Below are 14,554 nucleotides of genomic sequence, written 5' to 3' on the forward strand. Positions count from 1 at the left end.
TGGACCCCCTTTATTGGTGTTCTCGGCATTTGCGGACGGACGTAACTGGGGATTTCTCTAGGGACCATATCTACCCATTGCTTGCAGAAAATTTGCGTATTCGCGGTATTTTCTATGAGAAATATCCACAAATTACTGTATTTTCATATCAATTTCATGATCAAGTACACTTTTTGTGATAAAACTTATTATAAAAACGTACCAATATCATTATTTGTAGATTTTTCTTGAGTTTGAATTGAAACAAAGCTAGTTTTAAGCGTTTTTATAGGTGTTCTAAGTATGCATGGATTTTAGCTATTAACGGGGGAGGGTTGCGTCTGGAACGTATCCTTAACGAATAGCGGGTGTCCACTGTACATACGTATATGTGAGTGATAGGCATCCAGAAAATATTTTCTGTCAAAGTTACTTTCCTTGAAATGTTGCACTTTGTAAAAGTAAATGGCTGCTTCAAAATGTTTTGAACTCGGACAGTTTCCTGCAAATATCAAATTGTAACTTTTTCAGGACTGCTGCCTTGCAGTGCAGAACATCTCAAGTGTTCTAACTAAGTTTGCAAACAGTAAAGTGTACCACTTGAAAGTAGTGTACTACTTCTAAAAGATAATAAAAAGAGTGAAGTGGTGTGCATATCAAACTAATATGTATTGTAATTTATTTTTTCAAGGCTATAATGTTACTGTTTTGGCTTATGGCCAAACTGGGTCTGGTAAGACACACAGTATGGGAACAGCCCACATGCAAGGAGATGATATTGAAGAAGAAACAGGGATCATACCAAGAGCAATAAGAGATATTTTTGAAGGCATAGCAGACAAGACTGATTGTGATTTCATGGTTAAAGTGTCCTTTTTAGAGGTGAGTGGATTCATACTTATCAGCCTTTGAGAAGAAGAATGCTGCAGTGCATTTATCAAAGGTTGAATTGTTTTTTAGACATTTACTAAACACCTGTCTTGTATGTGAATACATTACCTTTATAATTAGATTAGAGCTCAGGTAATTCCCAATTTTATTTTTGGCCTTTAGTACACCTGCTTCTTTTTACTGTCAGGTGGTTTTGTGGCATATTTAAGTGAAAATAAGAATGCTTACGGCAGTGGTACACACTTACATCAGTGATACACACAAATGAGATTGGGAACCTAGTGAATAAGGCAGGACTTGAATAGCCATATTAATTTTTTTTGGGGAGGAGTTTTGTGTAGGAATGGCTATATTTTAACATTTGCCAAGTATGATTGATTTAAGAATTTTTAAGTTCATTCTTTGTAGCCAGTAATTAAAAAAATCTATCCTTACATCAGATTGGAGAGTTGGCCTTTTATGTATGGGAAGGATTATTGTATGCTTACATAAAGTATATCTAATGTATTTCTTAAATTTGAAAGAAATCATGGGAATTTTTATTTAGGAGCAGTGGGACATAGAAGCTTTGTAACAAAGTTGTCACAAGGGGAAGAAATGTAAGTGGGGGATTACTGTTCACTTGGCTGGAAGCTTTGTAACAAAGCTTTCACAAGGGAAAGGGGATCTGAGTGGCTGGAACTCTCATTTCCTCTTTTGCCCTTTTCAGAACACATTGCCTTTCTGCAGCCATTGAATTTGATTCTGAAGAGTATGAATAATTATCTTTACCAGCTTTTTGGGGATACAGGATGTATATTTGCGAGTCCGTTGTGTGTGAGAGAGCTGATTCATTGCTTAGATGTATATTGGGTATGCGCATGTCTGGGTAAGGTCACATCCTTTCATGATATTAATCCTCAACATTTTTAAGCTCTGAAGGGATTGGGATATCTTGAAGAATTTACCTTGTAAGTCTCTGGTATTGGGTCTGCTTGGGTTGTTACTCCTTTTGTGCTCTCCCTGTGTAATAGACCAAATATGTTGGTATAAGTTAGTCATCTTCTTAGGTTGCTGGAGTCATCCTTCCCCTGCTTATTGCATATGACCAGGAAATAGGCATTGCCAGGTGGTGATGGACCATCCCATGTCTCTCACATCTGAAATGCAAATTTTGTAAAAGAAAGAAAAAAAAATAAAAACCTCATGCTCAGTGAGACAGTACCTCCCACCTAGTTCTCAGAACAAATTGTAATTTTAATTAAAAAACTTCCCCAGTAATTATATAGGTTAGAGTTTCACTCACTGGCAGTTAAAATCCCAAAATTCGCAGGGCGCGCTAACTATTTATTTTCCTTGGTTAGGTAACAGTGCCCCGCCCACTTTTGGGGCAAGAGAGAGGAACAACACGGCAAAGAGCTCAGTTTGTTTCTGCCGGCTGATGGCTATGGTTGTCGGTTGCAGTTATTCTTGAAATTTTTTTGGAATTTCCTTTTTGTAATTGCAATTGGCAAAGTACTCTATTCTTGTATTAGTCATCTTGACAAAGCATACAGATAGCATTAGGTTTTGTGATAAGTCCTCTTTTATTTTTTTTTCCATTATTATTTTTGTTTAACCGTCAGGTCTTAGTGTTTTTGACAATGTCGTACACAGGCTCTGCTAGCTTTAGGTATTGCACTAGAGGTTATAAGAATAGGCTAACCAAGGAATCATGATAATCACACTTTAGGTACTACTTAGAGGGCAATTATGTTCATTTGATAATAGTACATGTAATGAATGTGTTGATTGGGATGAAAGGAAGTGGAGGAGTTGGAATCTCATTTAAGAAATTAGAGAGAGATAGGAAGAGAAAGGCTTTGATGGGGGCAAATTCAAAATCAACTAGCCAGGATTCTTCTGATTTGAATTTGCATCTGAGTATTCCTGCTAGTATATCTTTAGTTCCTGCCCCCACTTCTCTTGCTACGCCACCTCCATTTGCAGGCTCCCACACTTCCAATCCCAACCCCTCAACCCCATCACCTGTTTAGAGGAAAAGATTGATATGCATTTTGCTCTGTTAGTACAGCTTGGTGCATCTGTGAAGATCCTTATGGACAAGGGGAAAAGTGATAGTGTTGTGTCTGTGGAAGAGTTGGCTGTTTGAATTTTGGCCTAGCCTAACTCCTTTCTTTCTCTATAAAAATGAATAATCTACCCACCTGTACGCTTTCTCCAACTCCAGTACACTCCAGAAATCACCTTAAAACACCAGCACCACAAGACTTACGACCCAAAAAACAACTCCTACCAGACAGAGAGCTCTCCCCTACCAACCACACACCACCAACACGTGCTTTCTACTGCCCCGTGTTATTGTTTACATCCTGCCGACGCCGCCGCCATCTTGTCTATGACGTCACAGCCTATGACGTCACAACACAACTTAAATACATCAACAGACACCTTCTAGAATCTACCACATGTTGTCTATATATAGGACACCCACCATATTTCAACAATGCATAAAATACCCATAACAATTATACAATATATAATCACACTTATCTATACCCATAACAATTATACAATATATAATCACACTTATCTCTTTCTCCCTCCCCTCCGACTGTTTCCTAACCTAGTATTCCCCTCTTAATTTCCTTCGTCCTCCAACTCTTTACCCTCTACATAATTTCTAATACATTCCCCTGAAACTCCTGCTTTAGTTAATACATCAGCCACTTGCTCCTTTCCTTTTATCCATCTCACCTCCTTTATTTCCCCGGATTCAATGGTTTCCCTTATTGCAGCAATATCTATTTTTAATCTCTTGCTACTTACACCAGTGCTCGATTTGATGGCGGTCATTAGTGTTTTACTATCAGTGTTAACCAAGGCTTCTAAATTTCTCCCTCCTACTACCTCTTCCCACAAATGCTTGAAATATATCAATCCTTCTACAGCTTCCCCAACACTCAGGGCTTCAGCCTCAATGGTGGATTTTGCCACTCTCCTGGATTTCCTAGACTTCCACCATATGGGACTTCTCCTCTTCCCATCTGTCAAAGAAATAATATAACCCAGTTGAGTATGGCCATCTTCTATGTTTCCAAATGAAGCGTCTGCATAGGCTTCCCAATAAACCCTTTCTTTCTTCCATCTCACTTATTGTAACTTCGCCCATCATGCTCTTAGTTTTCTCACAATTTTAATAAGTTTCTTCATATCCTGAGTTGTTCCTTCTTTAAATGCTTTACTTAATTCGCTAATATCATATGATATTTCTGGCATCGTGTGTAGTGATACCCAATTCAGCTGTCCTACCACTGATCTGTACTCTGTTAACTCTTTTTGTTCTAGCACTCTATTACCCGTATATCTTCTAGCCTCTGGTTCTCTTATGGAATTTATATATCTGCCACTGATTAAGGGAAAAATCTAATTCTCCTTCTGCTCTATTACTACTCCTATATACTTGAACCTTTTACTCTCTTGTTCTCCTACTTGCAATTTCCCTTTCAATCTCCCAATCGTTTCCTTTAAGAATCCTTCAGTTCCTCCGTAGCAAAAATCATCTACGTGTGTACACAAAATGCCTTCCAATTTATTGTTCTTTTTCCAAAAGAATATATTAGGTTCTAGTCTACTTCTCTCACCTTGAAGCTCCTTCACTACTTTCACCACTTTACAATACCATGCTTTTGCTGCATCCTTGAGCCCATAGACTGTTTTCTTCAACTTCCATAATCCCCTCCAACCATCTTCCCTTGGTGGCTTCAAGTACACTTCTCTTTGTATCTCGTCACCTTGTAAATATGCAGTTTTGACATCCAATGTATAACAATTCCAATTTTTCACCTTTATTATGGTTAGACAGAATTTTAAAACAAATTTCAGCATTGCATGTGGGAGCATCCTTTTCCCACTCAGCCATTTCTTCTTCAAACCCTCTAGCTACCAATCTTGCTTTACATATCCTTTCCCCCCCTTTATCTTTTCAGTTACTATCCATCTTGTAGATATAGCTTTTTGTCCAACATCATTTACCTCCTCATATACCTGGTTATCTCTCCAACTTAGAAGTTCTTTTTCTTTAGCTTCCATTATGCTTCTATTTTCAAATCCCAGCAACACCTCCTCTTCATCTTCAATTTTTTCTACCTGACTATAATCCCTCAAGTTAACCCACCCTTTGTCACCTGACTGTGAGTCTCGTATATTGTACGAATCAGCCCATGCTTGGCTTGATCTTTTTCCTGCAAGACCTAAAATAGTCCATTCTTCTACTTGTCCTGTATCATTGTTTATAGCCCTAACTCTATTTCCCTTTTTGAATTTTGGTATCTCTTCCATTAACTCGCTTTCTATTGACCCACTTTGCCCGTTATCTTCCACTGTTTCCTCTATCACCTCTCTTTCTATAGTCTCTGTGTCTGCATTCCTTCTCTCACCCATTATCTCCTCTCCTTCCAGCCAATCTACTTTCCCTTCATTTGGGCCATCTGACCTACCTTTCACCCATGGGATTTATCTATTCTAGCCGATATCTCTTCTGTATCTGGTGATCGTCGTTGAATCTTGTCACATGTATCCTAGCTACTTCTCTTAAAGAATCCCCATGTTTGACTATTATTGTTTTCCCGATACTCCACTACCTGAGCAGGTCCTCTCCATTCATTTTCATTTCCCTCTTATAGAATACCTCATCTCCTACCACTGCTTCTTCAAATTTATGTTCTCTGATGTTTTTGTTTAGCGCTATTCTTATTTTATTACAGGACTCATTTTTTTATAAATGCTTCTCTGGCCTTGTGCATTGCATTCAGTGTGTCCCTTACCATACCCTCTTCCATCCCTTTTTCTCTGCTTGCAGGACTAGAACTTTCTTCTCCTATTAGGTTAGGCAGTGAAGGGTTTTTTCCAAATACTAATTGGTTGGGAGAGAAACCTCCATTATTCATTAAACAGTTCCTAGCACTCACTACCCATTTCAAAGCTAGGGACCAATCTACTTCCTCTTCCTCCATCATCTTCCTTACACTTCCCTTGATCATGCCTACGGTCTTTTCACATAATCCGTTGCTCCACGGAGATTCTGATGCTGTGGCTAATACTTTAATATTCCATTTTTCTGCCATCCTCCTTACTTTTTCATTTTGAAATTTTCTCTTCCCCCATTATCTGACAATATTTTGGAGGGTGCTCCAAATATAGCAAACCAGCACTCAAAAAGTATCTTTATTATAGTTTCTGGTTTCTTATCTTTTATCCAACAGGCCTGACAATATCTCGTTGCCATATCCACTATTACCAAGAACTTTCTCTCTTCTATCTCTCCCACATCCATCGCTACGACTTCATTGAACGTTTTACTCCAAGAAAAGCCTACTACCGGTTTGGCGGGGTTTCTTTTGTATTTTTTACAACCTCACAATTTTTAATCAGTTCCGTTAGTAACTTTCTTATTTCCTCTTTTTCTTTTTCGATTAACCCATTACTCCATTGTGCTTCCTCTGTTAGCTTCCATATTTTATCTCCACTTCCATGACCAAACTGTAAATGTAATTTCTTCATTGTGTTCTTAATTTCCCTCGGATTCTTTCCCTTCCAACCCTCCAGTAATAATTCTTCTACCTTCCTCCTCCTTATAGGCACTCTTAAATGACCCTGTTCGTCTTCTCTTAACTCTACTTTCATTCCCCCTAATACTTCTACTATGACACAATTTTCTTTCAAATTTAGGGTCATACCCATTTTACTCATGGTTTGCTTACCTATCAGCCAGGGTATATCACCTTGCAGAATTTCCGTCTTCAAATAAAACTTTCTGTTTTTTAGTATCACAGGTATTTCTATTATTCCTCTGGACTTATAAGATGTCTCACCAAAATTAAACACTTTATTAGACTCTGTCCTAGTGTCCCTCATTCTCCTCAACTCTTCCTGACTCAAATCCATGACAATACGTGCTAGTCACAATTCCCCGCAAACTGTTGATTTACACCCTGTGTCCAAAATTGCATCAACCACCTCCCATGATGCTTCCACTATTTTATTAACTTCTCCTACATAAACCTCTTCTTCTTCTGTCCCATTTTCTGTTTTTACCTTATTTTCTTCTAGTCTTGTTTCAGTTTTCTTCCTATTATGAAAATTCTGAGGACAATCCCTAGCCCAATGCCATTCTGAGCTGCATATTGCACATACTGTTACCTTCCTTCTTTGTTTATAGGATTTCTACCACCCCTTCCTCGGTTCCATCTTCCCCGATATCTTTGGTTTTCCTCCCTCTCCCAGAACTGGCATTGCCTTCTGACGAACCCCACCATTCCCGTTCCTCTTTAGCTCCCTAATCCCTCAAATAGTCTTTTCATTGTTTGCGACACTGTTCCGTACTCTAGCTTTTCTTGCCCACAAGCCGATAATACCATTTGTTTTTGATTTTCCGTGAGATTGCTTGCTCTATTACATGATACCCCTTGACTTCGCCTTCAAGCGCGCCTTTCCCCATTGCTCTTTCACACTCAGATGCTGCCTTCTCGTATCTAATTAAATAGTCCGCCATATTTTCACTAGATTCTCTTCTTATTAGAAGGTATCTTTTTATTCTACCGTAATTCTCCATTACCGAGTCTTTTAGATAGGCTTTATCTAGTTTCTCTAGGATTAACTTTGGACCCTCTGTACCAGTAAGTTTATCTTTATCTAATGCTTTCCACTAGCTCTCGGGCTTTCCCTTTTAAGCTCATTCTCATTTCTATCGCCGGGTATTTTGTATCTTCTCCATACAACAATAGCCAATCTTCGGCTTGACCTTTCCATTCTTTGTATTCTTCTTGTATCCCGCTAAACCTAGGACATTCCCTTCTCCATCTAGTAGTCTCCCTTTGTTCACTGTCGGATCCAGGCATCTTTGATCAACCACGCTCTGCTACCAGTTTGAATTTTGGCCTAGCCTAACTCCTTTCTTTCTCTATAAAAATGAATAATCTACCCACCTGTACGCTTTCTCCAACTCCAGTACACTCCAGAAATCACCTTAAAACACCAGCACCACAAGACTTACGACCCAAAAAACAACTCCTACCAGACAGAGAGCTCTCCCTACCAACCACACACCACCAACACGTGCTTTCTACTGCCCCGTGTTATTGTTTACATCCTGCCGACGCCGCCGCCATCTTGTCTATGACGTCACAGCCTATGACGTCACAACACAACTTAAATACATCAACAGACACCTTCTAGAATCTACCACATGTTGTCTATATATAGGACACCCACCATATTTCAAACAATGCATAAATACCCATAACAATTTACCATATATAATCAACACTTATCTATACCATAACAATTATACAATATAATCACACTTATCTATACCCATAAAAACTTAGACAATTATATAATCAGGCTGTTCCATCCCACCGATGCTCCTAGGCAGGAGAGGAGTCAAACTGGTAGCCCAGGGGAGGTTGAAACGAAGAGCCGTTGGAAAGGTCTCTCCTTGGATGTGCATAAAGTGTTGAGTTCAGATGACGCCTCTCCACGACGCCATTGGCGTTGGGGGAGCGAGTCTCGACTGTTGAAGAGGAGAGGCGTTTTGGATGTAGCTCCAGTGGTTCCTACTAAGAAACCTAGAGAACCACACCCTTCTTGCAGTCATTGGGACAACCCGGAGCGCTTTTCTCTCGAAAGTTGACGCTCCTCCGGCGCCCAAGGCTCGTCGTCGCTCTTCGGCTCCTCTTCAAGCTCCTGTATCTGTTGTGCAGGAGCGTCCATCAAATGTAGTCGAGTGCCCGTTGGTGCCTGAGCTCCCTTCTGTCGCTCAACAATTAGTGCCTGCTTTCGTCGCGCAGGAGTTTCCTTGAACTCCCTTGGCTCCTGATGCTTCTGCTTCTGCTGTTGAGACAGTAGATCCCATTCAGGTGAAGCTCAACAGTATTCTACTTTAACTGGATAAGCCTCTTTCTTCAGTTCAAGCTCCGACGACTCAGTTAGCGCCTGTGACGGTCCAGCAATCGCCCATAACAGTTCAACTGGTGCCATTAGTGGGTGAAGCTCCCTCTACATCGTCTCCTTGAACGCCTTGAGACACTGCAGTGCCGCAAACTCCTATAGAGGATGTTTCGACACGGACACAAGTTGATGCAGCCACACTTCAGGCTCCTGCAGATGTGGATCTTTCCCCTATTTTGTCTGAAGATGAAGCTTCAGATGATCAAGTGGCTGCCTCATCAATGTATGTGGCCTTATTGAAGTTCTTGCTTTCCACATCTGTCCTTTTTCAAGCCTGCTTCTCCATCGTCTCCCGAATCGACTTTGATTATGGATAGTATGCCTTCATCGAAACGCTCAAAGATGCTGAACATAGTTTTGTCCCCCTCAGCTGAGAAAATTTTCAAAGTGATAGACACCTGGCTTGCTTCTTGAATCTCCAGGTGGAGATACTTGTCGTATGCTATGAAAGAGGCTCCATCCTTGGGTGTTTGCGCCTCTGCACAGGGAGATTTTTCTGGTCTTGTAGACGCAGCCAGACGCTTGTCTTTTTCTTCGGAGAAGATTTTGTTTTCTGCCTGGAAGGCATTTTCAATTTTATTTGAAGTTTTCAACTTTCTTGATTGGTCTGTTAGTGTTCTGGCCTGCAAGATTAGGTCTTTCCTTTGCTTTTGGAGAACCTCTTGGCAGATTGGATGGGAGTCCTCTTGTGTATCACAAAGGGGATTAGGGACAGTTCCCACGACTTGCTTTCTCTCTACACGATAGGAACGCTCAAGAAGAGGGAGTTCTGGTGTTCCTATATGTCGAAGGGCATTACTTCCTCGCAAAAATCAGCTCTATTATTCTCCCCCTTAGATAATTCAAAATTACATTTTTATGATAAAGATTTAATTATACTACTTACCCAGTAATTATGTAATCGGAGCCCACCCTCTGTCCCCTAGCATGGATTCCTGTTGACGAGCATAAGCAAACTGAGGTCTTTGCCATTCCTCTCTCTTGCCCTGAAAGTGGGCGGGTACTGTTACCAACCAAGGCAAATAGATAGCGCGACCCGTGAATTTTGGGATTTTAACTGCTGGCGAATGAAACTCTTAGCTATATAATTACTGGGTAAGTATAATTAAAACTATCTTATCATAAGGTCATTTTTTTCCAGTATATAGTACATTTTTCGTAGGTATACCAACCTAATATCTTGTGAACATTTGCATCCCACCCACAACAATTGTTACTATTGTCCATATAGCTGGAGAATAAAGTAATGGCTGTGCATTTCATGGCCATTTCTAATTGATTTTCATCAATAAAATCTTCAAAACATCGGATATTGATCATATTTTGGAAATAGCTATTTGAAGCCATAGCCTAACTGGCAAAAATAAGCAGTCATGTCTAATATGGATAATTAGGGCACTTACCAGAGTAAATAGAAAATTTTTTAAGGGAAACTTAGCTAAAATTGTAAGCTAATACACTATAAATGGAAGATAATCTAAACATTATCTGTACAGTCAAAGTAAATAAATAAAGAAATTGTTAGAGATTTTGTCTTAACCTAACCTAGTAGAAACTCTAATTTGCTTTTAAGCACTTGTCACCTAAATAGGCGGCCATAGCAGTTGAAACCAATGATAGAAACAAAGATTTAGGTTAAAACACATTCCAATGAAAAGAAAATAAAACGCTTCCTATAGAAAGTGTCATTATCATTGAAAGCTGTACTAAATGTATTACATTCATAGCACTGAGGTTATTGAAAAAAAAAAAGAGAAGCTTGACTACATCAAATTCTGGTATTAAAGGAAAGGCTAGGCAAATGACTGTTGATAACAACAATAATACTACTGTTTCCATGTGGTATGTATACATATGACAATATTGCAGCCGACCCCCACTATTTGCGGATTTTATCTATGCACCACACATACCATTATTCAAAGAAAATTTGCCTGTTTGCAGTATTTTTCACTGAGAAATATTCAAAATTTACTGTATTTTTTATTTTTTGTCACAAATTGCACTTTTTTTTATAGGACTATTTAAAATACTCAAACCCTCAGTCTTTTACTATAGGAATTACTTAAGGCGTAGCCTGGACATGGTTGCTGAATTCTTAAACAAGGTGGTTCGGTAGTTAACTACTGGTCCGGTCATTGGTAGTCCCTCTGACGGGACGTAAACATTCCAGTTTGCTTTTGATCGTCGTTGCGGATAGGCGTGTTCTCCACCACTCTCTGCCCAACTGTTTACTGCTGTTTTCTTTCAATCCCGGTGGGATTTTTCTTTGTTATTTCTTATTACAAGTTATGATTGTTGTTGTGATAATGTGTTTGTGATATACTGAATCATGCAAACCCATGAATTGCAACTTCTTTATAAGTTATCATTGCTGTGATATTGTGTTTACGATATACTGAATCATGCAAACGCATGAATCGCAACAGCCTTGTACCCTGCCCCAGGATAGAGGGTAGGAGGTGCGGCAATCCGCGCCTTGATAGAAAGATCTTCACGCCCTTTGCCCATCATGGTGGGGGCATGAGTGTTTTTGTGGAATGCTCCATTTGGTCTTGAAACAGTGGGGAAGTTTTTTGGGAGGAGGAATACATTGGGAGACCTGTGATGAGGGTAAGACACCAGCACTGCTACCAGTCCTGCTACCTCCCACCACATCGAGGTACTAACCTCCTCTTCCTTTGTATTTACCGGTCTGGCAATCATCCCTTACTCGCTGTCGCCCCTCCGAGAGAAGCTTCATCATCTTCCCCTTCTGATGAGTCAGAGGGGGAAGAATAGGGGGGGGGGGGGGCGGTGGTCCCAGACCTGGGGATCGCTCCTTTAGGGTCCTCCCCTCGCTCCAAAGTATACCTTTGCACGAGGGGGAAACCCCCTTTATTAATTTCTGAACTTTTCACTTTGGCATGTGGAGTATCAGACTTAGAACTAGCGTGGATTTTTATGGGATGGCTATCGATCCAGGCTTGCTGTTACACCTCAATAGAGGTGTCTGCAGCGCACCTGGTCTGGTCTCGTCACCCGACAAATGTATCACCTAAGGTAGTAATGGGGCCAGACCACTTCTACAGCCTATCACTTGCTAGTTCCTGTCCCTGCAGTGCCTCCGGACATTCCCGCTTGTTCCTGCTTCTGTACCTACACCTCCTGCTCCCTTCCCTGGACCTGTCCATGTACCAACCTCTGGACCTGATGGGTTGTCTGCAGCCCCTTGGGGGCTCCTGACAACAATACTGTGGAAGCTGTTGAAGAGGAAGGCGAAGAAGATGAAGAATCCAAGGAGTCCTGTCGTCTTCAACTTTGTCTTCATCCTCGTTGTCATCGTCGTCACCTGCCACCTCCTCACCTGCCACCTCCTCACCTCTCCCTTTGGAAGCTTCACAGGGTCTGCCTCCATCCTTCGGGGAGGAAGCAGTTGACTCTTGCTGGCTCTCATGCTTCTTCGGAAGTGGGGCCTGAGACGCTGTCCCCGGGGACCAGGGTCTCGGGAGCCAGTGGAGCCCGAACCAAGGTTCGTTCACCAGCCTCTGTTCCCTAAGGGCCCTGATTGAGGGACTGGGACCATGTCGGAATCTCGTTCGTGAGAATCTCCGAATGTCCGACCACTTAAGGGAGGACGTACACCCACAGTCAAGGAAGGTGAGGTCTCTCCTCACTAGCACAGTGGCATGGGGCGAGAGTAGGGACCAAAGTGTGAAGACCAAGCTTGGTTCTTCTTCAGGATGTAGGATTGATGTCTCAGTTCTTTGGAATAAGCCATCTGGAGAAGCTAAGAGAAGGTCCCCTTACAGTCCTCTTCACATGAGGTTTTTGACCTCGAAGAGGACTTGGGTGCATTGTGAGAACGATGTACATCCTCGCCAGGCAGGGAACCATGTCTCTGCTGGCAGAGGTGCTGCTACCAGTCCTGCAACCACCTTTACTAGTAAACGGCGAGTACCGCTGCATTTTCTCAGGAAAGCTTTTCGTTAAGGTGATTGCGCTCTCCCACACCCACGCCATCGATGCAAGGGCATGGCTCACTCCCCCAGCAGCAGCGCTGCTAGGAGAAGTGAGAGCATCCTATCCTCCTCTCCTATTCCCTTTACTTCCTTGGACTACACTGGGAAAGGCGAGTCGAATAGTAGTAATCCTTTGGAGTGCGCTCCTCAGGATTCATTCTTGTTACCTATGTTCCTGGAGGGGTATTTGGACCCCACAGGTCATATGCCCGCGTCGTTGAGGAAGGATCTAAGGGATCTGGTGAGGTTCTCTCACAGGGGAGAGTTGATCGGGAGGACCAGTCTCTCAAAAGGACGCGAAGGTCCTCTACCCAGAGACACTGACACCCCAGAGATTCACAGGACTTTTTCAGAGATCGTAATGCTGATATGTCAGCATAACAATCTTTTGGGAATGGCCACGGACTCCTCTACTGACTCGAAGCCTTGTGGGGATCCAAGAGGGAACCCAAGATCTCGACATGGCTGCCATGGTCAGCCCTGGAACAGATGAATGACCTCGTCTCGTCTCTGGACAAGAGAATTCATTTAAGTCCAATTATTAGGCCAAGCTACTTCCCCATCCTCTACCTGCCAGAGGCATAAAATTGGTGCACAATCTAGCCAGACAGGGTGCAGCGCTGCTGGTAATGGGGGCACTGCTCCCATGAGTGCTGCTGCTAGCGGGGGCACTGCTCCCACCAGTGCTGCTGCTAGCAGAGGTGCTGCTTCCATCAGCGCTGCTGCTAGCAAGGGCACTGCTACCATGCTACCAGAGCTACTATTGGCAGAGGCACTGCTACATCCAGTGCTACTACCAGTCCTGCTAACTCAAGCATTCCGAAAAGCCTCTATCAACAACCAGGTAACCTGGACCCAGTTTACCTGGGTCCCAGTCTGTCACTGCATCACCTGACGAGCGAGAGAATCTTTCTCTTGAAAGGAACCAGTGACACTTCAGGTAATCTTCTGGCTAGACTTGTGATCCTTCACAGTGGCTAGAGTCGCTGCTTCCTCTGGGGCCATTGTACTGGAGGAAGACTCAGCGTTCAGGAGACTGTACCTATCTGGAGGTAGGTCTTTCATACCTGGCACCATCCAGCTACCTGCAAACAACTTGGCCCGGAGACTGTACTGGCTTTTACAGACGGACCCCTAATGGATTCCACCTCTCTTATCAAGAACAGGTGGATGCCACGATAATCAAGCACAGGGCTTTCTCTCGCTGTCTCCAGGGACCACAGTCCCGGGGGCCCTCTGGAGATCAAACCAAGGTTTGTTCTCCAGCCTCTGTTCCCAGGGACCATGTCGGAATCTTGTTTGCGAGAATCTCTGAATGTACAACCACCTAAGGGAGGATGTACATCCACAGTCAAGGAGGCGAGTCTTTCCTCGCCATGGCAGTGACATGGGGTGGGACCAGGGGCCGAGCCGTGGCTCGGACCCACCTGTGAAGACAAAAGCTTGGTTCTCATACAGGGACCAAGGTCAGTGTTGCTGTTCCTTGGAGCAAGACACCTGGAGAATAATAGGTCACCTGTTTGGCCCTCTTTACTCGAGGTTTCAGCCTGGGTTTCAGCCTGGGATGTGTCATGAAGATGATACATGTCCTCGCCAAGCTACCAGCAGCGTCGCTGATGGGCACGGCTCTGGTAGCCAAGACGCTGCTAGCCACGTTGCTTCTAGCCATGTCGCTGCTAGTCGCGTCACTGCGA

General features: G+C 42.6%; 1 protein-coding gene across 1 annotated transcript in view; it reads left to right on the top strand.

Moving 5' to 3' along the window:
• The window catches only part of LOC135211133 (chromosome-associated kinesin KIF4A-like), a 214,569-nt gene that overhangs the window by 38,786 nt on the left and 161,229 nt on the right, over positions 1-14,554 (top strand). The window contains 1 exon segment of the mRNA XM_064244278.1: positions 671-861. Within this exon segment, the coding sequence (XP_064100348.1) occupies positions 671-861 (191 nt within the window).

The sequence above is a fragment of the Macrobrachium nipponense genome, chromosome 4 (assembly GCF_015104395.2).
Source record: "Macrobrachium nipponense isolate FS-2020 chromosome 4, ASM1510439v2, whole genome shotgun sequence".
NCBI classification, from domain to species: Eukaryota; Metazoa; Arthropoda; class Malacostraca; order Decapoda; family Palaemonidae; genus Macrobrachium; species Macrobrachium nipponense.